Here is a 21,586-nt window from a genome sequence, read left to right as displayed (position 1 = left end):
TAATAGCAGATTTCCATTTTGTAGGAAATCAAGCCCCAAAGCCATTATAACCATGGATACAGTGATTCTCTTGGACGGAAAAGCCACATTGATGATTACAGCACATGGGACATTGTCAAAGCTACACAGTAAGTGTATTTTTTTGCAGTTTTAAATTTGTCAATATCTCCATTAGTGGAATGACAGTAAAATGAAAATCTCTTTGTTTTAGTTGCATAAACTTTGAATGAATAATTTATTTTTTGTATCCTCAGAAACAGCAATCCTGGGCTGGTGGATTATAGTACACGATTTGAAAAATGAATTAAAAAAAATGCTTTTGAGGGAAATTTATGCACACTGTATGAAAATATACAGAAGCATTTATGCAGAGTGTTGAAATTTAGATTATTGCTTGGGTGGATGATGAAGAGATTAAATGCTTTCTGAAATTAGTTTTTCTTTCTATTTATGGTGTTCCTTATGTTTTAAAATACAAATAAATTACTAGATGGGGTGGATCATACATAGTTACAAAATGCTTATGTGATTTTAGGTGCTTAGACCATTGGAGCACAGGTGGGATTCCCCTGATCACCTTTAAATCTACAATTTCAACACTGCCATAAAACTGTAAATTGGTTGCCAAGTAGTACAGTAGCAATTAATCTTTGTAAGAATGAATCACTGGGATAAGTATTTTTATATAGGTGCTAAATTACATAAAAAACAGATTATCTCAAATATGAAGCTGTTATTATTTTATATTAATACACAATGCAGAAAGTGGAGAGGGAGGCTGGTTGTTTCTCCTGCAGTTTGGGTGCTTATATGATTTTCATAATTATAATATCGGAGTGCATGCAGTACAATATAGAGTTGTGTTGTGAGTGGTATGAGAGAAAATATGACAGTACACTGAGCCTTTTTGTTTGGCTTGCTGAACTGCTGCTGTTGTTTTTGTTTATCTCCATGTGACAACAATGCAACATCTTTTCTGCAACACAGTGAAGATAACCTCACTTGTACTTTAGTTGACATGGTAAATGAATTGAAACGTTATTCTTTTACAGGTTTCAGAGTGGTAGCTGTGTTAGTCTGTATCAGCAAAAACAACTAGTCGTCCTTGTGGCACCTTAGAGACTAACAAATTTACACTTGTATGTGACTGAGACCTTGTCTACAGGTTGCTTCGATATAACTTACGTTGCTCACACCCCTGAGTGACATAAGTTATACCGACCTAAAAGCCAGTTAGACAGCACTATGTCAGTAGGAGAGCTTCTCTGGCTAACATAGCTACTGCCTCTCACGGAGGCAGGAGTTATTAAGCTGACAGGAGAGAGTTCTCCCGTCAGCTTAGAGCATCTCCACCACACACTCTGTAGTGGCACAGCTACGCTGCTGTAAGTGCTGGAGGGTGGATGTAGCCTGGGTAATTTCTTTAGTGAACTGTAGCCAGCCAATATTTAATTCTTTGTGAACACTGACTTTTTGGAGGTAGATGGGGAGGCTGAGATTGCCTATTTTTCTTAATGTAAAGAGGGAAAGTTTTATATTTTCTGGGGGAAACAATTTTTTAATGAGCTTTGGCTACTATTGGTCATTGTGCAGGAATAAGATATGGTTGTGTCAGTAGGGCAGGGGGCTTCCCCCAGTGCCAGCTTACATGGGAGGCCAGGGAGAGGAGATCAGATCCCCACCAGAGGGATACGGTCCCTCAGATGCACAGAGGGCAGAGAAAGAGGGGCTCAGACCCTTTGTATTGGCAGGTCTCCCCTGATCCCTGCGCATACCGGGAGGCAGGGAGAGAAGCTCAGATCCCTCCCAGAGGGACAGGGGCATCTGTCCCAATGCATGTACTGGCGGGGAAGGAGAGGGGCTCCCTGAGGAGAAAGGACCCCCAGATCCCATCTTCCACATGGCAGGCTGAGAGACGGGCTCAGACAACCAGTGAGGCAAGGGCCCCCAGATCCTTGCACACACTGAAGGGGAGATTATGGGACTGACAGGCGCCCTGCTCCTTACCTCCATATCACCCCTGTTCCAGTAAACAAAGGAAATTTGCAATGTGGGGGCTTTGGACAACCCTGAAAGTGTTTTTTGTTTTGATTTTTGTAGTGCTTATAGTCCCCTCAAAACACAACTCTGGAATGTCATTTTAAATGATCGCATGACTATAATTGTAATCAGAAATACCATGTTAGCATAATAAAACTTAAAGCATGCAGCCTCATATTTGTTTTATTTTAAAAGTAAACCTGTAAAGCTGTGCAGGTGAAAAATATTTCTTATATTTAGGAGGGAGCAACGTGAGCTATTTAAATAATTATTTCATGATTTGCATTGCGTTCAGAAAATCTCAGTAGGCATACATATTCACAGTGGAGTTGAGCCATTTCCTGTTATGTTGAGGGTGTGGTAAATAACCATTATTAACGTTAGTTAAAAATGAATATTAAGATTCAATTATACCAATGACAAATGCTTCTGTGGCTCCTGGTTCTATGTGATTGCTTCCTTGAGTGTCTTATTAGGGTTTTATAACTATACAGAGGTAATTTTTATAATACCCCAATTTTCACATCTTAAGGCCATTCAAGAAGAGGCTCTTACACACCTGTAAAAGATACAGAAATGGTGGAATGTACTATACATCTCTTACACTAGCTGGATACATACTGCCATATCAATAGTTGAGTCTGAAGGCATGAAAGAAATGTGAATGGTTACAGAGAAACAGTGCAGGGAGGGATAAGGGTGGGGGTGGAAGATTACTGTTTAAAATGTGTGTGCACATGTGGAATTCGATATTTTTTTCTTCTATAGAGTGTTTTTAAAAGTTAATTGTACAGCTTGTAAATTTGTTACTCTTTAAATTACTATAATAATAGCAACTTAACCCCTTTCTCAGAGACTTTCGTGCTTTCTTGCCTACTAAATATTTGAGGCTCAATTTTCCCTGTTACCTGAGCTCTTCTTAGCATTGTGGAGGGGAAAAGGGGCCATCAGGGAGCCAGTTATGATGTTATGTGCCTGGTCCAGACATGTTACAACAGCTTAGGTTTTAGAGGGCCCTTAAGCCAATGGGGAGTAGCAGAGGAGAGGTAAACTGTGTACCTAGCAGCCCCATCTCTGCGTTGTCTCACACCCTTGGGAATCAAAAGATGGCTGGCTCAGGAGCCAGCTCTGCTAGCTTTGTTGACGAGAAGTTCCCCTCCACTTGGAGAATTTTCCACTAGCTATTTAAAATCAGAATCCATCCTGTTTGCACCAGTGCTGTGGGGTTGGAAGCACAAAAAAGGATCCAAGCTCTTTGTTTGTTTTATACAGAAGACGTGAGCAGTGATACACGATTGGACAGCATTTGAAAACACGTTAAAAATATCAGATACTGACCTAGATGGTGATAATTGACACCCATGATTAAAAATACCATCTCATTTTACTATAGAGTTGCTGCTGTAGTTTATACCCTTTTAGTACGGAAATGTAACTTTCCCATCCTGGGGCCTGGCTGACTTACAAGTTTCACAGTAATCAGTGGTTTCACTGGATATTGCAAATGTACTGAAATTATTCTTTCCTTAACTGGCTTAACCATTAAAATGCCTTATTACTGGACTAGTTAGTGTTTTTATAGTAGTGGAAGTCTCAAAATCTGTACTTCTGGACTCAATGCCCAAAGATACATTGTGCAGTTGCAAAACAGTAGGCAAATAAATGATGTTGCAGTGATTACATCTATCAGATCCTCCACTAGCTAGTATTAGGTTTGCTGGTGAAATCATCATCAACAACTTGTATTGCCTTCATCACAACAATGTCTCTGGGTGCTCTACTAATAATAATAATAATGTAATTTTCAGTGATTAACAATTATAAGGTATAATTAATTATATAATTATATATAATTATAATAAATATAATTATAAGGTATAATATTAACCTAGGGTATGTCCACACTGCAAAAAACCCCATTGTGGTAGTGAGTCTTACAGCCTGACTCAACTGACTTGGGCTTGCAGGGCTCGTGCTACAATAAAAATAAAAAATATATAAATCTCCCCACTGTATTTTCCACTGAACGCATCCAGTGAAGTGAGCTGTAGCTCACGAAAGCATATGCTCAAATAAATTTGTTAATCTCTAAGGTGCCACAAGTTACTCCTTTTTCTTTTTAATAAAAATGAGAGCGTTAGATGTTCCTGCTTGGGCAAGAGCCCAGGCTCTGGAACCCAGTGAAGGGGGTTGGTCTCCACTGCTATTTTTAGTTCTGTAGTACTAGCCTGAGTTGCTTGAGCCCAGCTCTGAGACTCACTGCCATGTTCTGGTTGGTTGATTGGTTTTTTTCCAATGTAGAAGTACCCTGAGATTTCTTTACTCTGTCCTTAAATGATGAGACCGGCTGAGTATCTTTAGTTTCAGTAGGTCATGAATTTCACAGGTGAGACACCTATTGTAAATGGGAGTCAGGGTATTCCACTAATTTATATCTTGGACAAATCAAATAACCTAGTGATTCAGACATTTGACTAGTGTTGGCCACTGTTGAAGACAGGATACTAATTATGTGGACCATTGGAATAGTTTAGTATGGCAGACTCCATTTTTCTGTGAAAGAATGTTGCCACCCTCCAGCTCTCTTTTTATCGCTATCAGTAAAAATATTGGAAAGCATAATTCTATCTAAATTATGCATTCTTTTTTCAGTTTTCTCAGAATATTCCCACTCATGGGTTGTGCCACTGGTGTTGCTTTGATGGTGGAACCTTTTCATAGCAGTGCTGATTGGAGCACTCTCACATCCTCTGTTCTTAGTGCTCCTGAATGCTCTGAGGGTATGACCATCTTTACCCCTGAGTTCACCCCTTTTACAAGATTATGATAAATTTCATACAAAGTATGCCTTGTGAGGTATCATGTGAAAACTCATAATTTACTGATCATTATTGTCCTGGTAAAATATGTGTGGCAACGTTGCATGTAAAGTTGTAAGATTCCTTTGTATGGCATTGCTAGACTTGTTCCAAGTCTGGGGGGAGCAGCCACAAATCAGTTCCCCAGAGACAAAAGGCTAGCCAATGCCTCAGTCAGGTGTCAGCAAAATTAAATGGACTGTCACCTGATTAAATAGCTATTCTTTGGCAGGAAAGAGGATGTGGGTAAAATTTACATCTTGACAAAGAAACAGCTGGGTTCCCATCCACACAGACTTTCCGTCTCCTGAACCTCAGCTGGAGATGTTTCTCAAAGAAGAGAGAGAGCTATAAAGAGGAGAGAGGAGACACCCCAATTGATTCCTTCTGTCTCTCTACCCATGGCATCCACAACACCTGAAGAATAAAGGAAATAGCTTTGGACTGGGGGAGGGATCCTGATTGATCCCCTCCCCCCCTCCCCGTCCAAAGCTATTTCCTTTATTCTTCAGCCAGTAAGACTGCTAAAACATGTGCTGAGAGATACATTTGTTTTGAATTCACACTAGTTTGTTAAATTAGGCATTAGTTGCAATTTACTTTTATTTTCTTGTAACCAATTCTGACTTTTATGCTTCATTACTTGTAATAACTACAGAAGATATATTATAAGTGAATAAACTTGTATTATTGTTTTGTTTAGACCAGTGTGTTTGGATTGAAGTATTTGGGAAGCTCCATTTGGGGTAACAGATTTATGCATATAATTTTCAATTAATAAAATGATGGACTTTATATGAGCTTGTATTGTCCAGGAGAGTGCTGAGCAATACAAGACACGCTTCTGGGAGGAAGTCTGGGACTGTGGATTTGCTGGTGTTACTCTGCAGTGTAAATAAAGGGTGGCTGGCTGTAGCACTCGGAGTATAACTGGGAGTAATTGACAAGCTGGAGGCTGTGTGTGAGCTAGACAGCAGTGGTTGCTCTCACAGCAAAGCAGTGTAAAAGGCATCCTAGGCTGGAGAACTGAGAGGACACAGCTGTTATCGGTCCAGATTTTACCCGGGATAATGTCACAACAGGTGAGGTTATAAAAGGGGGCCTGGTGCTGTGGTTACTGTAGTTCTTCCAACCTCCGCAGCTGGTGGATTGGGAACCATTCGGGGCCAGTGGCCAAGATCCTTATCTTGAACAGTGGCTTGTTAGGCTTTTATCTTATATTTTAGATTAGATTATAGTGTAAATAGTTATTTAGTTTTAGTATTGGGTTTTGTTTCTTAAAGTTTTCTAGTTAGTTGTTAAGTGGAGCTTCAGTTCTGTTGTTGGGATCAGATGCTGGGTCTGAAAGTCAAGAGTCCTGGCTTCAAGAAGTGCGACCTTTCTTTGGTTCCAAGCTCCAAGAACCCTGTGGTATCTAAAAAGGATCTCGGATCTCTGTGCCTGAAATTGAAAAGCAGAGAGACTCCATTGGTAACGGCCTCTGTAAGCGGAGCCACTTTGTAGGAGCAACCTCCCTCAAATCCAGGAACTCGGGTTCAGGGGAGACTCAGTGTGTAAGAATGATTCAAAAGATACTTGGGGAAATTGGTGGATCCAGTGTCTTTTAATCCCAGATCATTGGATCCTAAATTGAGAAAGAGGGATCCTGAACATCTAGTGCAGTTGGCAGTTAATATGTGGTCCCACACATCAGACTCAGTTCAAGCCTGCTCAGCAATCTCCCATAACAGTGGTAGTTCAAATCCACTGTAAAAATCCTTAGCCCTGTCTTATCTTGGATCTGGAGGGGACTGATAAAGACATGAGAGAGAGGAGCTTCTTTGGATCCACATAGTACTACTTCCCCTCCAGAGAAGCGAAGGATAGAGGAGCTATTGTCTCTCACCACCTCTCCTGCCACCTAATGCTCCCCTGCGCTCTTCCAGTAAAATGCTACTACTTCTAATCTCTCCTTTACTATCGTGCTTGGATCAGAAATCGGATCTGTAGTCAGACTTGGAATCGGAGATTAACCCACTCAATTGCCACATTGTCCTTTTCTTAAGGGAAGATATATTGCTGAACAAACATGTGGAAAAGATGCATGCTGTAGCAGATAATGTGAGATTGAACAGCAATGGACTGTTGGCTGGATTGGCACCCCCCATGAGTTGGATGGCCCTACTGGCCCTCTCCCAGGCATTACCAAGAATGACAGCATATCCATTTCTCTTTTGAGAGCTTTGGGAAGATTTCATTCATTGGATCCAAAGCTCATGGATCTGTCTGCAGTTCATAGGGGAAGAGAGCAATCCCCAACTATTGCATCAGACATGCTCTCAGAAGAGGATGAACCTGGGGTGGTTGAAGAACATAAAGAAACAGACTGGAAGACCAGAAGTCTCTGGATAAAAATATGGGAATCGTGTCTTTGTTAGAGGATGCAGTATTTCATGAAATAGCTGACAACTACTCTGAAAATTCCCTTGGTAATAGTAGAGGAGATGTCTCTTGCCGCATCTGTGACGTCCTTGGTTCTCCATCCAAAAACAGAATTACACTTCCTGTTTTAGAGAGGCTGCACTGAAAGCCCTTATGGCTGGTCTGCCATTTACTGTATTCCATAAAGATAAGGTTGTCCTATGTCCCCATCCTAGGTTCCTACCTAATCTGTCGGTATTGCTCCCTCCCATAAGACTGCATGGACATGCAGGTGAAAATAGGTTGTATATTTTAAATGCAAAAAGGGCTTTAAGTTTGTTATTTGAATGGCACTAAACAATTCAGAAAGTCTCCAAATCTTTTCATATTTTATGCTGATTATACAAACGGTCAAACAATCTCTTTTCAAACATTATCAAAATGATTGTGTACACAAGAGGCTTATATATTGACATCTATTTCTATCCCTGAAGGATTTTGGTCCCATTCCACTAGAGCCAAGGTGACCTCAATAGGATGCCTTCAATGCATTACGCTTACCACTCTCCCGATTTCTGTAACATGAAGCTCCAGATATTCGTTTACACAACACTTCTATTTGGGCTTAAGGTTTGTCTACACATGAGGCTTAGTGCATGGAAGATCATGGTGTAAATATAGCACACTAACTGTCCATGTGGACCCTGCTACTATATGCTAAAAGTTCTGTAATGTACTTTAAAACAACAAAACACACTAAGGAAGTTTCATGTGCAGTAGCAGGGTCCACCTGGCCAGTTAGTACATGGCAAGCTAGGGTGTTGTAGATTTACAGTCCTAGATTCTTGCATGCTTAGCTTCCATATAGACAAGCCTTGAGTGTTCAAATTGGATGCTCAGTTTGGCAGAACAGTACTTCAATCTCTCTTTAATTAAGACTCCATGTTCCACCTTCCCCAAAGAGGAGTACTGCTTGTCAAACTATCCCATGAGTCAGAGATGTGCAGAGGATGCTCGGTCAAGAAACGAAGGTTACTCACACTCAGAACATTCATGAACAGTGAGGGGAGGGGGCAAGAGAGGTTGCAGGAGCACTGCAACAGGCACTTCTGTCGAAAGATTCCAATGTGAGAGCTGCACCATCATCACATCCATGAGTGGGAATATGCAGAGTACATCTTGAACTCCAGTTAAAGGTGAATAATCTTCATTTCTTGCTGTTTTAATAATATACCCTGAGCTTTTAGGGAAGGTGGGTTGTAGCAATGGCTGGTAGCAGAATATTCACAGCTGAATAAAAATAAAGATCTCTCAAGAAGCCACCAAGCCTTCATAACCGTAGTTTCTTCTTCCTGTGCCTGGTTTCAGAGTAGCAGCCGTGTTAGTCTGTATTCGCAAAAAGAAAAGGAGTACTTGTGGCACCTTAGAGACTAGCAAATTTATTTAAGCATACGCTTTTGTGAGCTACAGCTCACTTCATCAGATGCATTCAGTGGAAAATGCAGTGGGGAGATTTATATACACAGAGAACCTGAAACAATGGGTGTTATCATACACGCTGTAAGGAGGATGATCACTTAAGATGAGCTAATACCAGCAGGGGGGTGGGGGGGAAGAAAACCTTTTGTAGTGACAATCAAGGTGGGCCATTTCCAGCAGTTGACAAGAATGTCTGAGGAACAGTGGGTGGGGGAAGAATAAACATGGGGAAATAGTTTTACTTTGTGTAATGACCCGTCCACTACCAGTCTCTATTCAAGCCTAAGTTAACTGTATCCAGTTTGCAAATTAATACCAATTCAGCAGTGTCTCGTTGGAGTCTGTTTTTGAAGTCTTTTTGTTGTAATATTGCGACTTCTAGGTCTGTAATCGAGTGACCAGAGAGATTGAAGAGTTCTCCAACTGGTTTATGAATGTTATAATTCTTGACATCTGATTTGTGTCCATTTAGTCTTTTACGTAGAGACTGTCCAGTTTGACCAATGTACATGGCAGAGGGGCATTGCTGGCACATGATGGCATATATCACATTGGTAGATGTGCAGGTGAACGAGCCTCTGATAGTGTGGCTGATGTGATTAGGCCCTATGATGGTGCCCCCTGACTAGATATGTGGACACAGTTGGCAACGGGCTTTGTTGCAAGGATAGGTTCCTGGGTTGGTGGTTCTGTTGTGTGGTACGTGGTTGCTGGTGAGTATTTGCTTCAGGTTGGGGGGCTGTCTGTAAGCAAGGACTGGCCTGTCTCCCAAGATCTGTGAGAGTGATGGGTCGTCCTTCAGGATAGGTTGTAGATCCTTGATGATGCGTTGGAGAGGTTTCAGCTGGGGGCTGAAGGTGATGGCTAGTGGCGTTCTGTTATTATCTTTGTTGGGCCTGTCCTGTAGTAGGTGACTTCTGGGTACTCTTCTGGCTCTGTCAATCTGTTTTTTCACTTCCGCAGGTGGGTATTGTAGTTGTAAGAATGCTTGATAGAGATCTTGTAGGTGTTTGTCTCTGTCTGAGGGGTTGGAGCAAATGCGGTTGTATCGTAGAGCTTGGCTGTAGACAATGAATCGTGTGGTGTGATCTGGGTGAAAGCTGGAGGCATGTAGGTAGGAATAGCGGTCAGTAGGTTTCCGGTATAGGGTGGTGTTTATGTGACCATCGCTTATTAGCACCGTAGTGTCCAGGAAGTGGATCTCTAATGTGGACTGGTCCAGGCTGAGGTTGATGTTGGGATGGAAATTGTTGAAATCATGGTGGAATTCCTCAAGGGCTTCTTTTCCATGGGTCCAGATGATGAAGTTGTCATCAATATAGCGCAAGTAGAGTAGGGGCATTAGGGGACAAGAGCTGAGGAAGCGTTGTTCTAAGTCAGCCATAAAAATGTTGGCATACTGTGGGGCCATGAGGGTACCCATAGCAGTGCCGCTGATTTGAAGGTATACATTGTCCCCAAATGTGAAATAGTTATGGGTGAGGACAAAGTCACAAAGTTCAGCCACCAGGTTTGCCGTGACATTGTCGGGGATACTTTTCCTGACGGCTTGTAGTCCATCTTTGTGTGGAATGTTGGTGTAGAGGGCTTCTGCATCCATAGTGGCCAGGATGGTGTTTTCCGGAAGATCACCGATGGATTGTAGTTTCCTCAGGAAGTCAGTGGTGTCTCGAAGATAGCTGAGAGTGCTGGTAGCATAGGGCCTGAGGAGGGAGTCTACATAGCCAGACAATCCTGCTGTCAGGGTGCCAATGCCTGAGATGATGGGGTGTCCAGGATTTCCAGGTTTATGGATCTTGGGTAGCAGATAGAATACCCCAGGTTGGGGTTCCAGGGGGGTGTGTGTGCGGATTTGTTCTTGTGCTTTTTCAGGGAGTTTCTTGAGCAAATGGTATAGTTTCTTTTGGTAACCCTCAGTGGGATCAGAGGGTAATGGCTTGTAGAAAGTGGTGTTGGAGAGCTGTCTAGCAGCCTCTTGTTCATATTCCGACCTATTCATGATGACGACAGCACCTCCTTTGTCAGCCTTTTTGATTATGATGTCAGAGTTGTTTCTGAGGCTGTGGATGGCATTGTGTTCTGCACGGCTGAGGTTATGGGGCAAGTGATGCTGCTTTTCCACAATTTCAGCCCGTGCACGTCGGCGGAAGCACTCTATGTAGAAGTCCAGTCTGGTTCGACCTTCAGGAGGAGTCCACCCAGAATCCTTCTTTTTGTAGTGTTGGTAGGAAGGTCTCTGTGGATTAGTATGTTGTTCAGAGGTGTGTTGGAAATATTCCTTGAGGTCGGAGACGTCGAAAATAGGATTCTAGGTCACCACAGAACTGTATCATGTTTGTGGGGGTGGAGGGGCAGAAGGAGAGGCCCCAAGATAGGACAGATTCTTCTGCTGGGCTAAGAGTATAGTTGGATAGATTAACATTATTGCTGGGTGGGTTGAGGGAATCATTGCTGTGGCCCCTTGTGGCATGTAGTAGTTTAGATAGTTTAGTGTCCTTTTTCTTTTGTAGAGAAGCAAAGTGTGTGTTGTAAATGGCTTGTCTAGTTTTTGTGAAGTCCAGCCACGAGGAAGTTTGTGTGGAAGGTTGGTTTTTTATGAGTATCCAGTTTTGAGAGCTCATTCTTAATCTTTCCCTGTTTGCTGTAGAGGATGTTGATCAGGTGGTTCCACTGTTTCTTTGAGAGCGTGTGGCACAAGCTGTCAGCATAGTCTGTGTGGTATGTAGATTGTAATGGATTTTTTACCTTCAGTCCTTTTGGTACGATGTCCATCTGCCTTGCATTTGGAAAGGAAGATGATGTCTGTCTGTACCTGTACGAGTTTTTTCTTAAAGTTGATAGATTTCCATTCCATACGGCTAAATGTACTGCCTTGCATAATGACAGGTTTCAGAGTAGCAGCCGTGTTAGTCTGTATTCGCAAAAAGAAAAGGAGTACTTGTGGCACCTTAGAGACTAACCAAATTTATTTGAGCATAAGCTTTTGTGAGCTACAGCTCACTTCATCGGATGCATTCAGTCGAAAATAAAGTGGCTCCCACGTACTGTGTGTCAGTTCCCCAGGCACAGAGGTTTGGAAGTTCAAATAGCAGTGTCCAGTAGGGGTTGTGCAGGCACCTTTCATGCTGACATGCCCAGGCATAAAGGAGGCAGTGCGACCCGTTCACCCTCAGTTCCTTCTAACTGCCCTTCAACGGTAAGTGGGAAGACTGTGTCCTTGTTCAGTTAGTTACTGTTACAAATAATTAATCTTTTAATGTAGTTATTAGTTGCCTTGTCATTGACAACTTTTTTTAAAAAAAGGCAGCTAGTTTACAGTGGTCAGTGAGGCTAGTCAATTACCTTGTCAGTTTCGGGCTGAGCCCTGTTTGCAGGTTTCAAATCCTGGGAGTGTCCATTTCAGATTTGATGCTGAGGGCCCGCTCATCAAGCTACAAGTTCTGGCCTTCCTGCAGGAAAGTCATTCTGCTCATGGATGAAGACAACCATTGCCTTTTTTGTTCAGGGGAATCTCATAGTGTGCTATCTCAAGCACTTTTAAGACCGCACACAAAGGTCCAGAGAACATGGACTGAGGCTCTTTTTAACTGAAAAATCTGAGACCCCAGTCAGATGCTGATCTACCACAGTAATAAGGAAAATACTGAACAGATCTGTGGATCTGTATCTCCCTTCCCCCTTTTGGTTCCCACCTTTCTTTCTTCAGGGATACCTGAGCCACAATAACATCAGACTGTTAGGTCTTGCAGGTCATTCAATAAGCTTATGCCCTACAATTCTATACCATACACCTGATAGCCTCCCCATCTCTCTTCAGGGACCAGTTTCAAATAAGTTTCATGCACCAAGAGATATAATCTCTATTGGAGTTGGGTGCCATATAGCTGATACCACTTGCCTTCAGAGGAAAAGGATTTTAGTCTGCTTACTTTATGATACCAAAGAAAAAAGGAGGGTGGCAACCTATTCTAGATCTCGGGCTCCTCAACAGTTATATGTCCAATCCAAAGCTTTGCATGGTGACTCTGGCATCCATCACACCCTCATTAGATCTTATGGACTTGTTTAGTACCCTCAACTTGCAAGATGCTTATTTTCATGTGGCGATACACCCATCATACTGAAACATTCTCTGCTTTGCAGTACTAAAGGACCATTATCAGTTCAAGGTTTTCTTGTTTGGTCACTTGATTGCACCTTGAGTTTTTACAAAGTGCCCGTAAGAGATTATTGCTCATTTACATCATCAGGGTATTTGTGCCCATATCTTGATAATTGGTTAATCTGAGGCAAATCAGTCCAGCAGGTTTCCAACTCAGTAAGATTGATTCTGTGCCTGTTTTCAGATTTAGGAATGAAACTCAACCTAAAGAAATCTCAGTTGATTCCATCCCAAACCATAAAGTTTATAGGTACTTTCCTAGACTCCAAAACACAGAGTATGACCCAAGGACCTCTTGATGCTGGCAAGGGCACAGGAATACATAGGGGTACGACGACCCCATTGGTTCACCAAAGGGGTAATGCCACACGGGTGGTCCTTATTTTCTGACCATACATCTCTCAATGATATATGTGAGGAATATTGTGTGTGTGTGTGTGTGTATGTATATGTATGTATGTGTATATGTATGTGTATATGTATGTATGTATGTGTATATGTATATATATGTATATATGTATATGTATATGTGTATATGTATATATATGTGTATATGTATGTATATATGTGTGTATGTGTATGTATATATATACTAAAAAAATAACTTATCTCGGTCTGTAGTTAAAAGCAGGTCACTCAAAGTTAGCATGTCATGAGATAAACTCCTCCAGAAGGTGGGTGGGAGATGCTTATCTCCATGGTGGACCATTATGTATTGTATGTCATACAATAGGAGTCTGTTAGCATTTTAAGTCAAATACTAATGAAGAGCTATGGGAGACTTCAGAAAGGAATCACTAGGAAGAGGAAAACAGTGTGTAGGTGGCATTGTTTTGAGGTCAACATCAAAGATCTGTTCTGGTATATTTGGGGGAGCAGAAAGACACCTGACATCCTTCATTTAGGAAGTTAAACTGACAGCAGGTTTGCTTCATGAAAAAGGGATCTCAGCCAGGCTTGGCTGAAAATGCTGAAAAGAACTTTGTGTGAGATAAACAGAGGGATAGCCATGTTAGTCTGGATCTGTAAAAGCGGCAAAGAGTCCTGTGGCACCTTATAGACTAACAGATGTATTGGAGCATAAGCTTTTGTGGGTAAATACCCACTTCGTAAGTTTAGAATGTGTGTTATGATTTTGTTTGATATGTAACCATTTGTTCCCATCTCTTAAACTAGTTTTTATTTTAATCTCTATTCTTTCTTAAATGAATTTTTTTTATTTTATAATTGAATTCAATTGCTGTGTGTAATACAGGAGTGGTGATCTAAGGTAAAACTGGTAAGCTATGTTCCTTTGGGACCAGAGGATCTGGAATTTCTGTGGGTATCCTGTGATCAGAGGTTGGATTCCACAGGGGGATACTTGGAAGGGACTCAGGGCCATCTATTATCAACCTGAAAGGCAACGAAAGGGCTGGTGTAGCCCAAAGAAGAGTGCTTGAGTATCTGACAGGCTGGTTGCATTGTGGCACTAACACCCAGCTAACACGGGCAAGACTCCCTTGCACTGGAGGCAGGTGGTAACAAAAGACTCGGCACTGGGTGCCCTGAGAAGTGTCACCTTGAGGGCGTGCCTATGGAGAGATTTCAGAATCTTTCCCGTCTGATCCTGTTGTTGCAGTCACACCCTCAGTAGCCTTGAGGCTACTAGGTCACATGGCTTACACCCAGGTGACATCTTTTGTCAGATTGAGACTGAGACCTTTTCTATCTTGGATCCAAGCATTCACAGGACGAGCCAGCAAATCATGATTCCCTCAGTTGATACTCTTTTGTCCCTTCATTAGTCCCTTCATTAGTGGTTAGAGCCAGACAATATTTGTTAGGAATGCCCTTCTCCCCCGTATCTTCCACCCTGATATTAGATATTAGCAGCTGGGGTGCACATCTGGGTCAGTTCCAGACTCTCAGCCGATGAACCTCAGTAGCTCTATCAACTCACATAAATATGCTGGAGCTGAGAGCTTTTTGTTTTGCTTGCAGATTGTTCCTACTGCTGTGGAGAAACCAAGCTGTACAGATTTTAACAGACAACGCCACAATAATGTATTACGTAAACAGACAGGGAGGAACAAAATTCAGTCACCCTCTGTCAAGAAACCATTCTACTCTGGGAATAGTGCATCAGTAACTGCATAGCTCTCCTAGTGATATGTCTCCCAAAGGAATCGAATGCTCTGGCAGATGAACTAGGAGAAGTTGCTCCTTTCACTAGTAGTCTCTGAAGGAGTCGTTGCTAACACATCTTCCAAAATGGGGATTTCAGAAAATAGATATCTTTGCATCCAAGGACAAGAAAAAATGCCCCTCTTTTGCTCTCGAGGGGTCTGGGTTCTCTAGCACAGTGGTCTCCAAAGTGGGTTGCACATACCCCAGGGGGTGCACAAGACGATTGATTGGGGGGCGCAGCAGAAGGAGCGTAGCTGGAGCAAAAGAGTGGCATGGCAGGAGGAGCACCGCCGGAGGGGGAAAAAAGGGGGGGACGGCCCTGAGTCCTCCAGCCGGTGGAGGAGCAGGGGCAGCCGCGCAGCCAGCGGCCAGAAAGAAGCGGCACTTTCCCCTTCAAAGCCGACCGGAGAGAAGCGGCACTTTGAAGGGGAAAGCACCTGCTTTTCTCCGTCCACTGGCTGCGCAGCTGCCCCTGCTCCTCCTGAGTCCTCCGGCCCGTGCTCTCAGGGCCGCATTCCGAAAGGGGCTTTAGAGCTGCAGCCCGGGGCCCCCTTAGCCCAGGGCCCTGAAGCTCCTAGAATCCCTGCGTTCCGGGTGGGCCTGCCTGCCCGGGGGGCGGGGGGCGGCTCCCAGAATTGTGGCCATGGAGGGGGTGGTGCGCTGCCGAGAGCCACCTGCACACCCCCTGCACCAAACAGAGCTGCCCCAGGTAAGTGCTCTGCACCTCCTGCCTGCCTCAGCCCTGAGCCTCCTCCCGCATCCCTACCCTGAGTGCCCTCCCACACCCTAACTCCCTCCCAGACCGCACACTCCACCCTGGGTGCCCGCTGTATCACAAAGTGTTAAACCAAGATTTTCAAAAATAATAAAACATATTCAATCACATTGCTCTCACTAAAAATATTATTATTAATTTTTTAGTGCAAGCAAAAAGGTCTTTTGTACCGTTAATAAATAAAATATTATTTTAAAAATATTGTTTTTCATCTTTCTCATCGTTTTTTAATTTCTATTTTTTGTTTTATAATTTACACAATATATTAGTACAGTAGTACATGTATATAATTTATACATAAATAAATATACATATATTGGGGGTGCGTGCTCAAAAATTTTTTACTGATAAGGGTGTTCGATCAAAAAAGTTTGGAGACCACTGCTCTAGCAGATGAGTTTCTAATCTCCGGGTCACATCCCACTGTCTGTGTTCTCTTCCCCCCCCCCCCCCCCTTTACTTTCCAGGATTCTAAGGAAAGTGCAGCAGGACAGTGCTTAGATGATTCTTGTACCCCCAGGATGGACTCATCAGTTTTGGTATCCAGACCTACTGTAGCTTTCCAATCATTTTGTTCAATAACTCTCCCATTTCTACCAGACATAATCTCTTGTGACTCAGAATGCATACTCTATCTCAGGGGTCAGCAACCTTTCAGAAGTGGTGTGCTGAGTCTTCATTTATTCACTTTTTAATTTAAGGTTTAACGTTTTTTAGAAGGTCTCTCTCTATAAGTCTATATATTGTATAACTAAACTACTGTCGTATGTAAAGTAAACAAGATTTTCAAAATGTTTAAGAAGCTTCATTTAAAATTAAATTAAAATGCTGATCTTACGCTGCCGGTCTGCTCAGCCTGCTGCCGGTCTGCTCAGCCTGCTGCCAGTCTGCTCAGCCTGCTGCCAGTCTGGGGTTCTGTTCACCTAGGCCGGCAGCAGGCTGAGTGGGGCCTGTGGCCGGGACCCTGGCTGGCAGGGGGCTGGCAGCCAGAACCCCGGGCCGGCAGCCAGAACCCCAGACCAGCAGCGGGCTGAGTGGGGCCGGCAGCCGGGACCCAAGGCCAGGGATCCAGAGGGAGAAACAGCCTGATGCTGGGTCCCTGGGCTTGCAAGGAGTTTCTTTCATTCTGCCTCCTCCTTCCTTCAGGGCATGCTGGGAACTGAAGCTGCTGGGAACCCTCCGGTTCCCTCCCCCTGGCCTTGTCTTCTATTTGGGAGCTGGCCTCTGCCGGGTCCAGTGGCCCCTAGTGGCAGCCAACATCTCTGCAGCCCGGGGGGGGGGGGGGGGGGGGGAATTTTGCATGCCCAACATTAATTTCTGAAAAATTCTGTATTTTGCAGTGGCACAGAATTCCCCCAGGAAAAGTTAACATGATTGGATAGTTAACATGTAAAGTTAATATGATTGGATAAAGAATTTTCCCATGAAGTCAAGAGAATTTTCATGGAAAGTTAGAAAAACTTGGACTAGGAAAACATACATAGCTCAATAAAAGCATTTTTCCCTAAGGATATGGTCAAAATATTCTAATCGCCTCTGAGCATCTAGTCCAGGATTAATGGTATATCTTCTGTTGCTTAAAGTCAGGACTTTTGCTTAACTTCATCAAAGTTGCAATCTCACACTTTCATCCTTTTATTCAAGGTTCTTTGTGTTTTCTTATACAACTGTCAAAATATTTAAGAGCCCTATTGTACTATCTTAGAATGAGATCTTTCAGACAAGCTCTTAAACTCTTTACAGCAGTGGTTTTCAAACTTTTTTTCTGGCGACCCAGTTGAAGAAAATTGTGATGCCCGTGACCCAGTGGAGCTGGGGATGAGGAGTTTGAGGTGTGGGAGGGGCTCAGGGCTGGGGCAGAGGTTTGGGGTGTGGGGGTGAGGGCTGCGGCATGGGGCTGGGAATGAGGGGTTCAGGGTGTGGGCGGGGGCTCTGGACTGGGGAAGGGGGTTGGGGTGTGGGAGGGGGTCAGGACTCTAGGCTGGGGCTGGGAATGAGGAGTTTGGAGTACAGGAGGGGGCTCTGGGTTTGGGGGGGCTCAGGGCTGAGGCGGGGAGTTGGGATGAGTGAGGGGGTCAGGGCTGTGGGGTGGGGCTGGGAATGAGGGGTTTGGGATGCAGGAAGGGGCTACGGGTTTGAGGGGGGGGGAAATCAGGTGTGGGGCAGGGGATTGGGGTGCAGGCTTACCTCTGGCGGCTCCCAGTAAGTGGCGCAGGCGTGGTGCAGAGGCAGGGTTTCCGCCTGTTCTAGCACTGCGGACTGCACTGCGCCCCGGAAGTGGCCAGCAGCAGGTCTGGCTCCTAGGCGGAGGCGCGCAAACGGCTCCACACAGCTCTTGCCCACAGGCACCACCTCCCCAGCTCCCATTGGCCAGTGCTCTGGGTAAGGACAACACACGGAGCCCAATGGCCCCCTCACCTAGGAACCTGACCTGCTGCTGGCTGCTTCCAGGGCACAGCGCGGTGTCGGAACAGGCCTGGTCGGCGGTGCTGACCAGAACTGCTGCAACTCAGTGCTTTACATTCTGCAGCCCAGTACTGGGTCATGACCCACAGTTTGAAAACGACTGCTTTAAATGTATCAAAATGTAGACAAAACTCATCTCAGATATTAACCAAATAGATTGTGAACAGTATCAAGATTTCATATGTCATCCATAAGTTACAGCTACCAAGTCGAGTGACTGCTCATTCTACCAGTAGCCAAGCTACCTCAGCAGAGTTCCAGTCATTGAAATTTGTAGAGCAGTGACATGGTCCTCAGTTTGCATGTTTGCCAACCATTACTCTCTCGTATAAGCATCTGGGGTGTATGCTGAGTTTAGAAGACCAGTTCTACTGTCCATGTGCAGATGAGCTCCTATCTCTCACTGCTTAGCTTACCAAACTGCTAGTTAATCACCATAAGTGGGAGCCACATGCAGAAGAACTTGAAGAAAAAGAAACAGTTACTTACCTTATAGTAAGTGGTGTTCTCTGAGATGTTTTGTGCATGTGGATCCCATGACCCCATCATCCATACTTGCAGCTCAGAAACTCCTCTTGAAACTCTGAGTGGTGAAGGAATGAGAGAATGGGTCACTTTGCCCCCTGTGAGGAGGGGACACATGGGCATAATCCTTTAGCTGGCTGTGTGTTAAATGCAACAGTCTGCATTATGGTTTTTTATATTACCCCCCAAAGCCGCAAATGAGTTCAGAGTTGTGGTTCCAGCGCAGTTCTTCTTGATAAACTTTGTTGAGAGCTGCTGATAGGTGCATCAGCAAGAATGTTTGTGTTTCAGCTGTGACATTGAGATAGACTAGTGCAACCTGAGCTGTCACGATTCCTTATCAAAGTCTGGAGCCTGAGCACTTACGACTCAGACATTAATAGACTACAGGTATTGTCATAATTTTCCCTGTAATTTTGCCCATGAAAAGGAGCATGGAGACAGGGTAGTAGCTAGCTGGGTTATCAGTAGCTAGTAGTAGTTTTTTTAATTCTGCCCAAGCAGCTACATGCTTCTCAACATTAGTAAGTTTTCTTCCTGAAAGGAAGTGTTGATGTTGGTCAACTTTGGTCCCAGGTAGTATTGACTATCCATGAAGAACAGTAAGTTTTGCATGTGGTTGCACAGGGGTCACTGCTTTCAGTGCTTCTGCTTCTGCTTTATTCTTCCATAAACTGAGATTATATTGTCTGTTTTTGTTTTTTTTTTCCAGGGAAGTGGGAAGAGAGCACTTCTTGGTGAAAAACTGTAGTCTCAGGTCGACCTAAACTGTAGTCTCAGGTCGACCTAGATTGGTTAATTAGTTCACAAATGAAATTCTATGGCAGAGGAGCAAAATCTTAGTTTCTTTCACAGAAGTAATATAGTCTTTCAAGAACTCCTTATGCAGTTGACTGATTGTCTTGTCCTATTTGTGCACAAGTTTCCTGTCTTCATGCTTCTCCTATTAGCAGCAGGTGGAAAAAAGAAAACTTTGTTATGGTAATCCCTCTGCATAAGAAGTTTGCTGTTTCTTACTCTTTGTTTCTTATCTCCAGCAGGTGAGAACAATCTTGTAATTGCGTAAGTTCTTATACTGTGCTCATCTCTCTGGTATCTAAGTACCTGATTGTTTCCTACGTGTTGGTTTTTGCTTATGATAATAAGTTGAAATTTTTCCTTCTTCAAGGTATGGAATATATGAACGATGTAGAGAGTTGGTGGAAGCAGGTTATGATGTACGGCAGCCAGACAAAGAAAACGTTACACTTCTCCACTGGGCTGCAATCAACAACAGAATAGATCTGGTGAAGTATGTATTAATATATAGCTAAACATCAATGATGTCTTTAAGTAATTTTTGTGTTTGTCTATAATGCTAAATAGATTTCATAGTTTCTTTTTAAGCCCACTCGTTCTCAATTTTAAGGGTAAAAAATAGGGCTGTCGATTAATCGCAGTTAACTCACGCAATTAACTAAAAAAAAATTAATTGCAATTAAAAAAAATTAATCATGATTAAAAACCCTGTTAAACAATAGAATCTCAATTGAAATATATTAAATATTTTTGACTGTTTTTCTACATTTCAAAATATATTGACTTCAGTTACAACACAGAATACAATGTATACAGTACTCACTTTATATTAATTTTATTACAAATATTTGCACTGTAAAATGATAAACAAAAGAAATATTATTTTTCTATTCATCTCATACAAGTACTGTATGTACACCAGTTTTGTACCAATGTAAATAATTCTACATTTGTAAGTTCAACTTTCATGGTAAAGAGATTGCACTACAGTACTTGTAATGAGGGAATTGAAAAATATTATTTCTTTTGTGTTTTTATTACAGTGCAAATATTTGTAATAAAAAATAGAATACAAAATGTATTTTAGATTTATCTTGTAACTGAAATCAATATATTTGAAAATGTAGAAAACATCCAAAAATATTTAAATAAATAGTATTCTATTATTGTTTAACAGCACAATTAATCGCGATTAATTTTTTTAATAGCTTGACAGCCCTAGTAAAAAATAAAAGCCAGAAACCCCAGTCTAGATATTTTGCAGAATCTCTGTGATGCCGTAGTACCCAAGAATAAGACCTGTTAAATCCTCAGTAGCCAAGTCCAGGCCTGGTCAGATCAGTTAAACCTTTCAGAGCAGCTGTTTAGTTGCAGCATTTGCAATGCAAGTATGCTACTGGAAAATTCTCAGGTCCGGTGAATGGCACTTCTAGTTTTCAGTAGATGATATAGCAGAACAGGTTTCATGCAACCGATGACCTTGAAACATCTCGTTCTTTTTGTGACTATCAATTTTCCCTTCCTGAGGAAAGGGAATCTTACAGAAAAAAGTAGTGAATTTTCTAGACAACTAAGTTTTTATAAGTGCCTTTGATCTAATACAAAAAAGAACTCTAGTATTCCCTTATTTCAGTTTTTTTTTTTTGTCTTATACAATACAAGAAGTGATGACCAAAGAAAAAATCCTTTAGGTTTTTAGAACAACAGAGACTAAAGTAAGTAAGGAATAATCATTAGTGTTTGTTACTCTGCAAAGTCATAGGTGTGTGAATGGTACATATGATTCCTTTTGCATTAATTAAAAAAATGAGCTAAATGTATACACTAGATAAGTAGTCAGTATAACATGGGGGTTGGCAGGATGCCAAGAGCACTTGACATTAAGTTCACTGACTCAATGGCAGGTTTCAAAAT

General features: G+C 42.7%; 1 protein-coding gene across 1 annotated transcript in view; it reads left to right on the top strand.

Moving 5' to 3' along the window:
- Positions 1 to 21,586, top strand: part of ZDHHC17 (zDHHC palmitoyltransferase 17) — a 122,640-nt gene that overhangs the window by 22,172 nt on the left and 78,882 nt on the right. Inside the window, exons 2-3 of the mRNA XM_074942003.1 lie at positions 25 to 128; positions 20,043 to 20,165. Coding sequence (XP_074798104.1) covers positions 25 to 128; positions 20,043 to 20,165 — 227 coding nt within the window. The remainder of the gene's footprint in view (positions 1 to 24; positions 129 to 20,042; positions 20,166 to 21,586) is intronic.

This window comes from Natator depressus, chromosome 1 (genome assembly GCF_965152275.1).
Source record: "Natator depressus isolate rNatDep1 chromosome 1, rNatDep2.hap1, whole genome shotgun sequence".
Lineage (NCBI taxonomy): Eukaryota > Metazoa > Chordata > Testudines > Cheloniidae > Natator > Natator depressus.
This window is presented reverse-complemented; position numbering and strand designations above follow the sequence as displayed.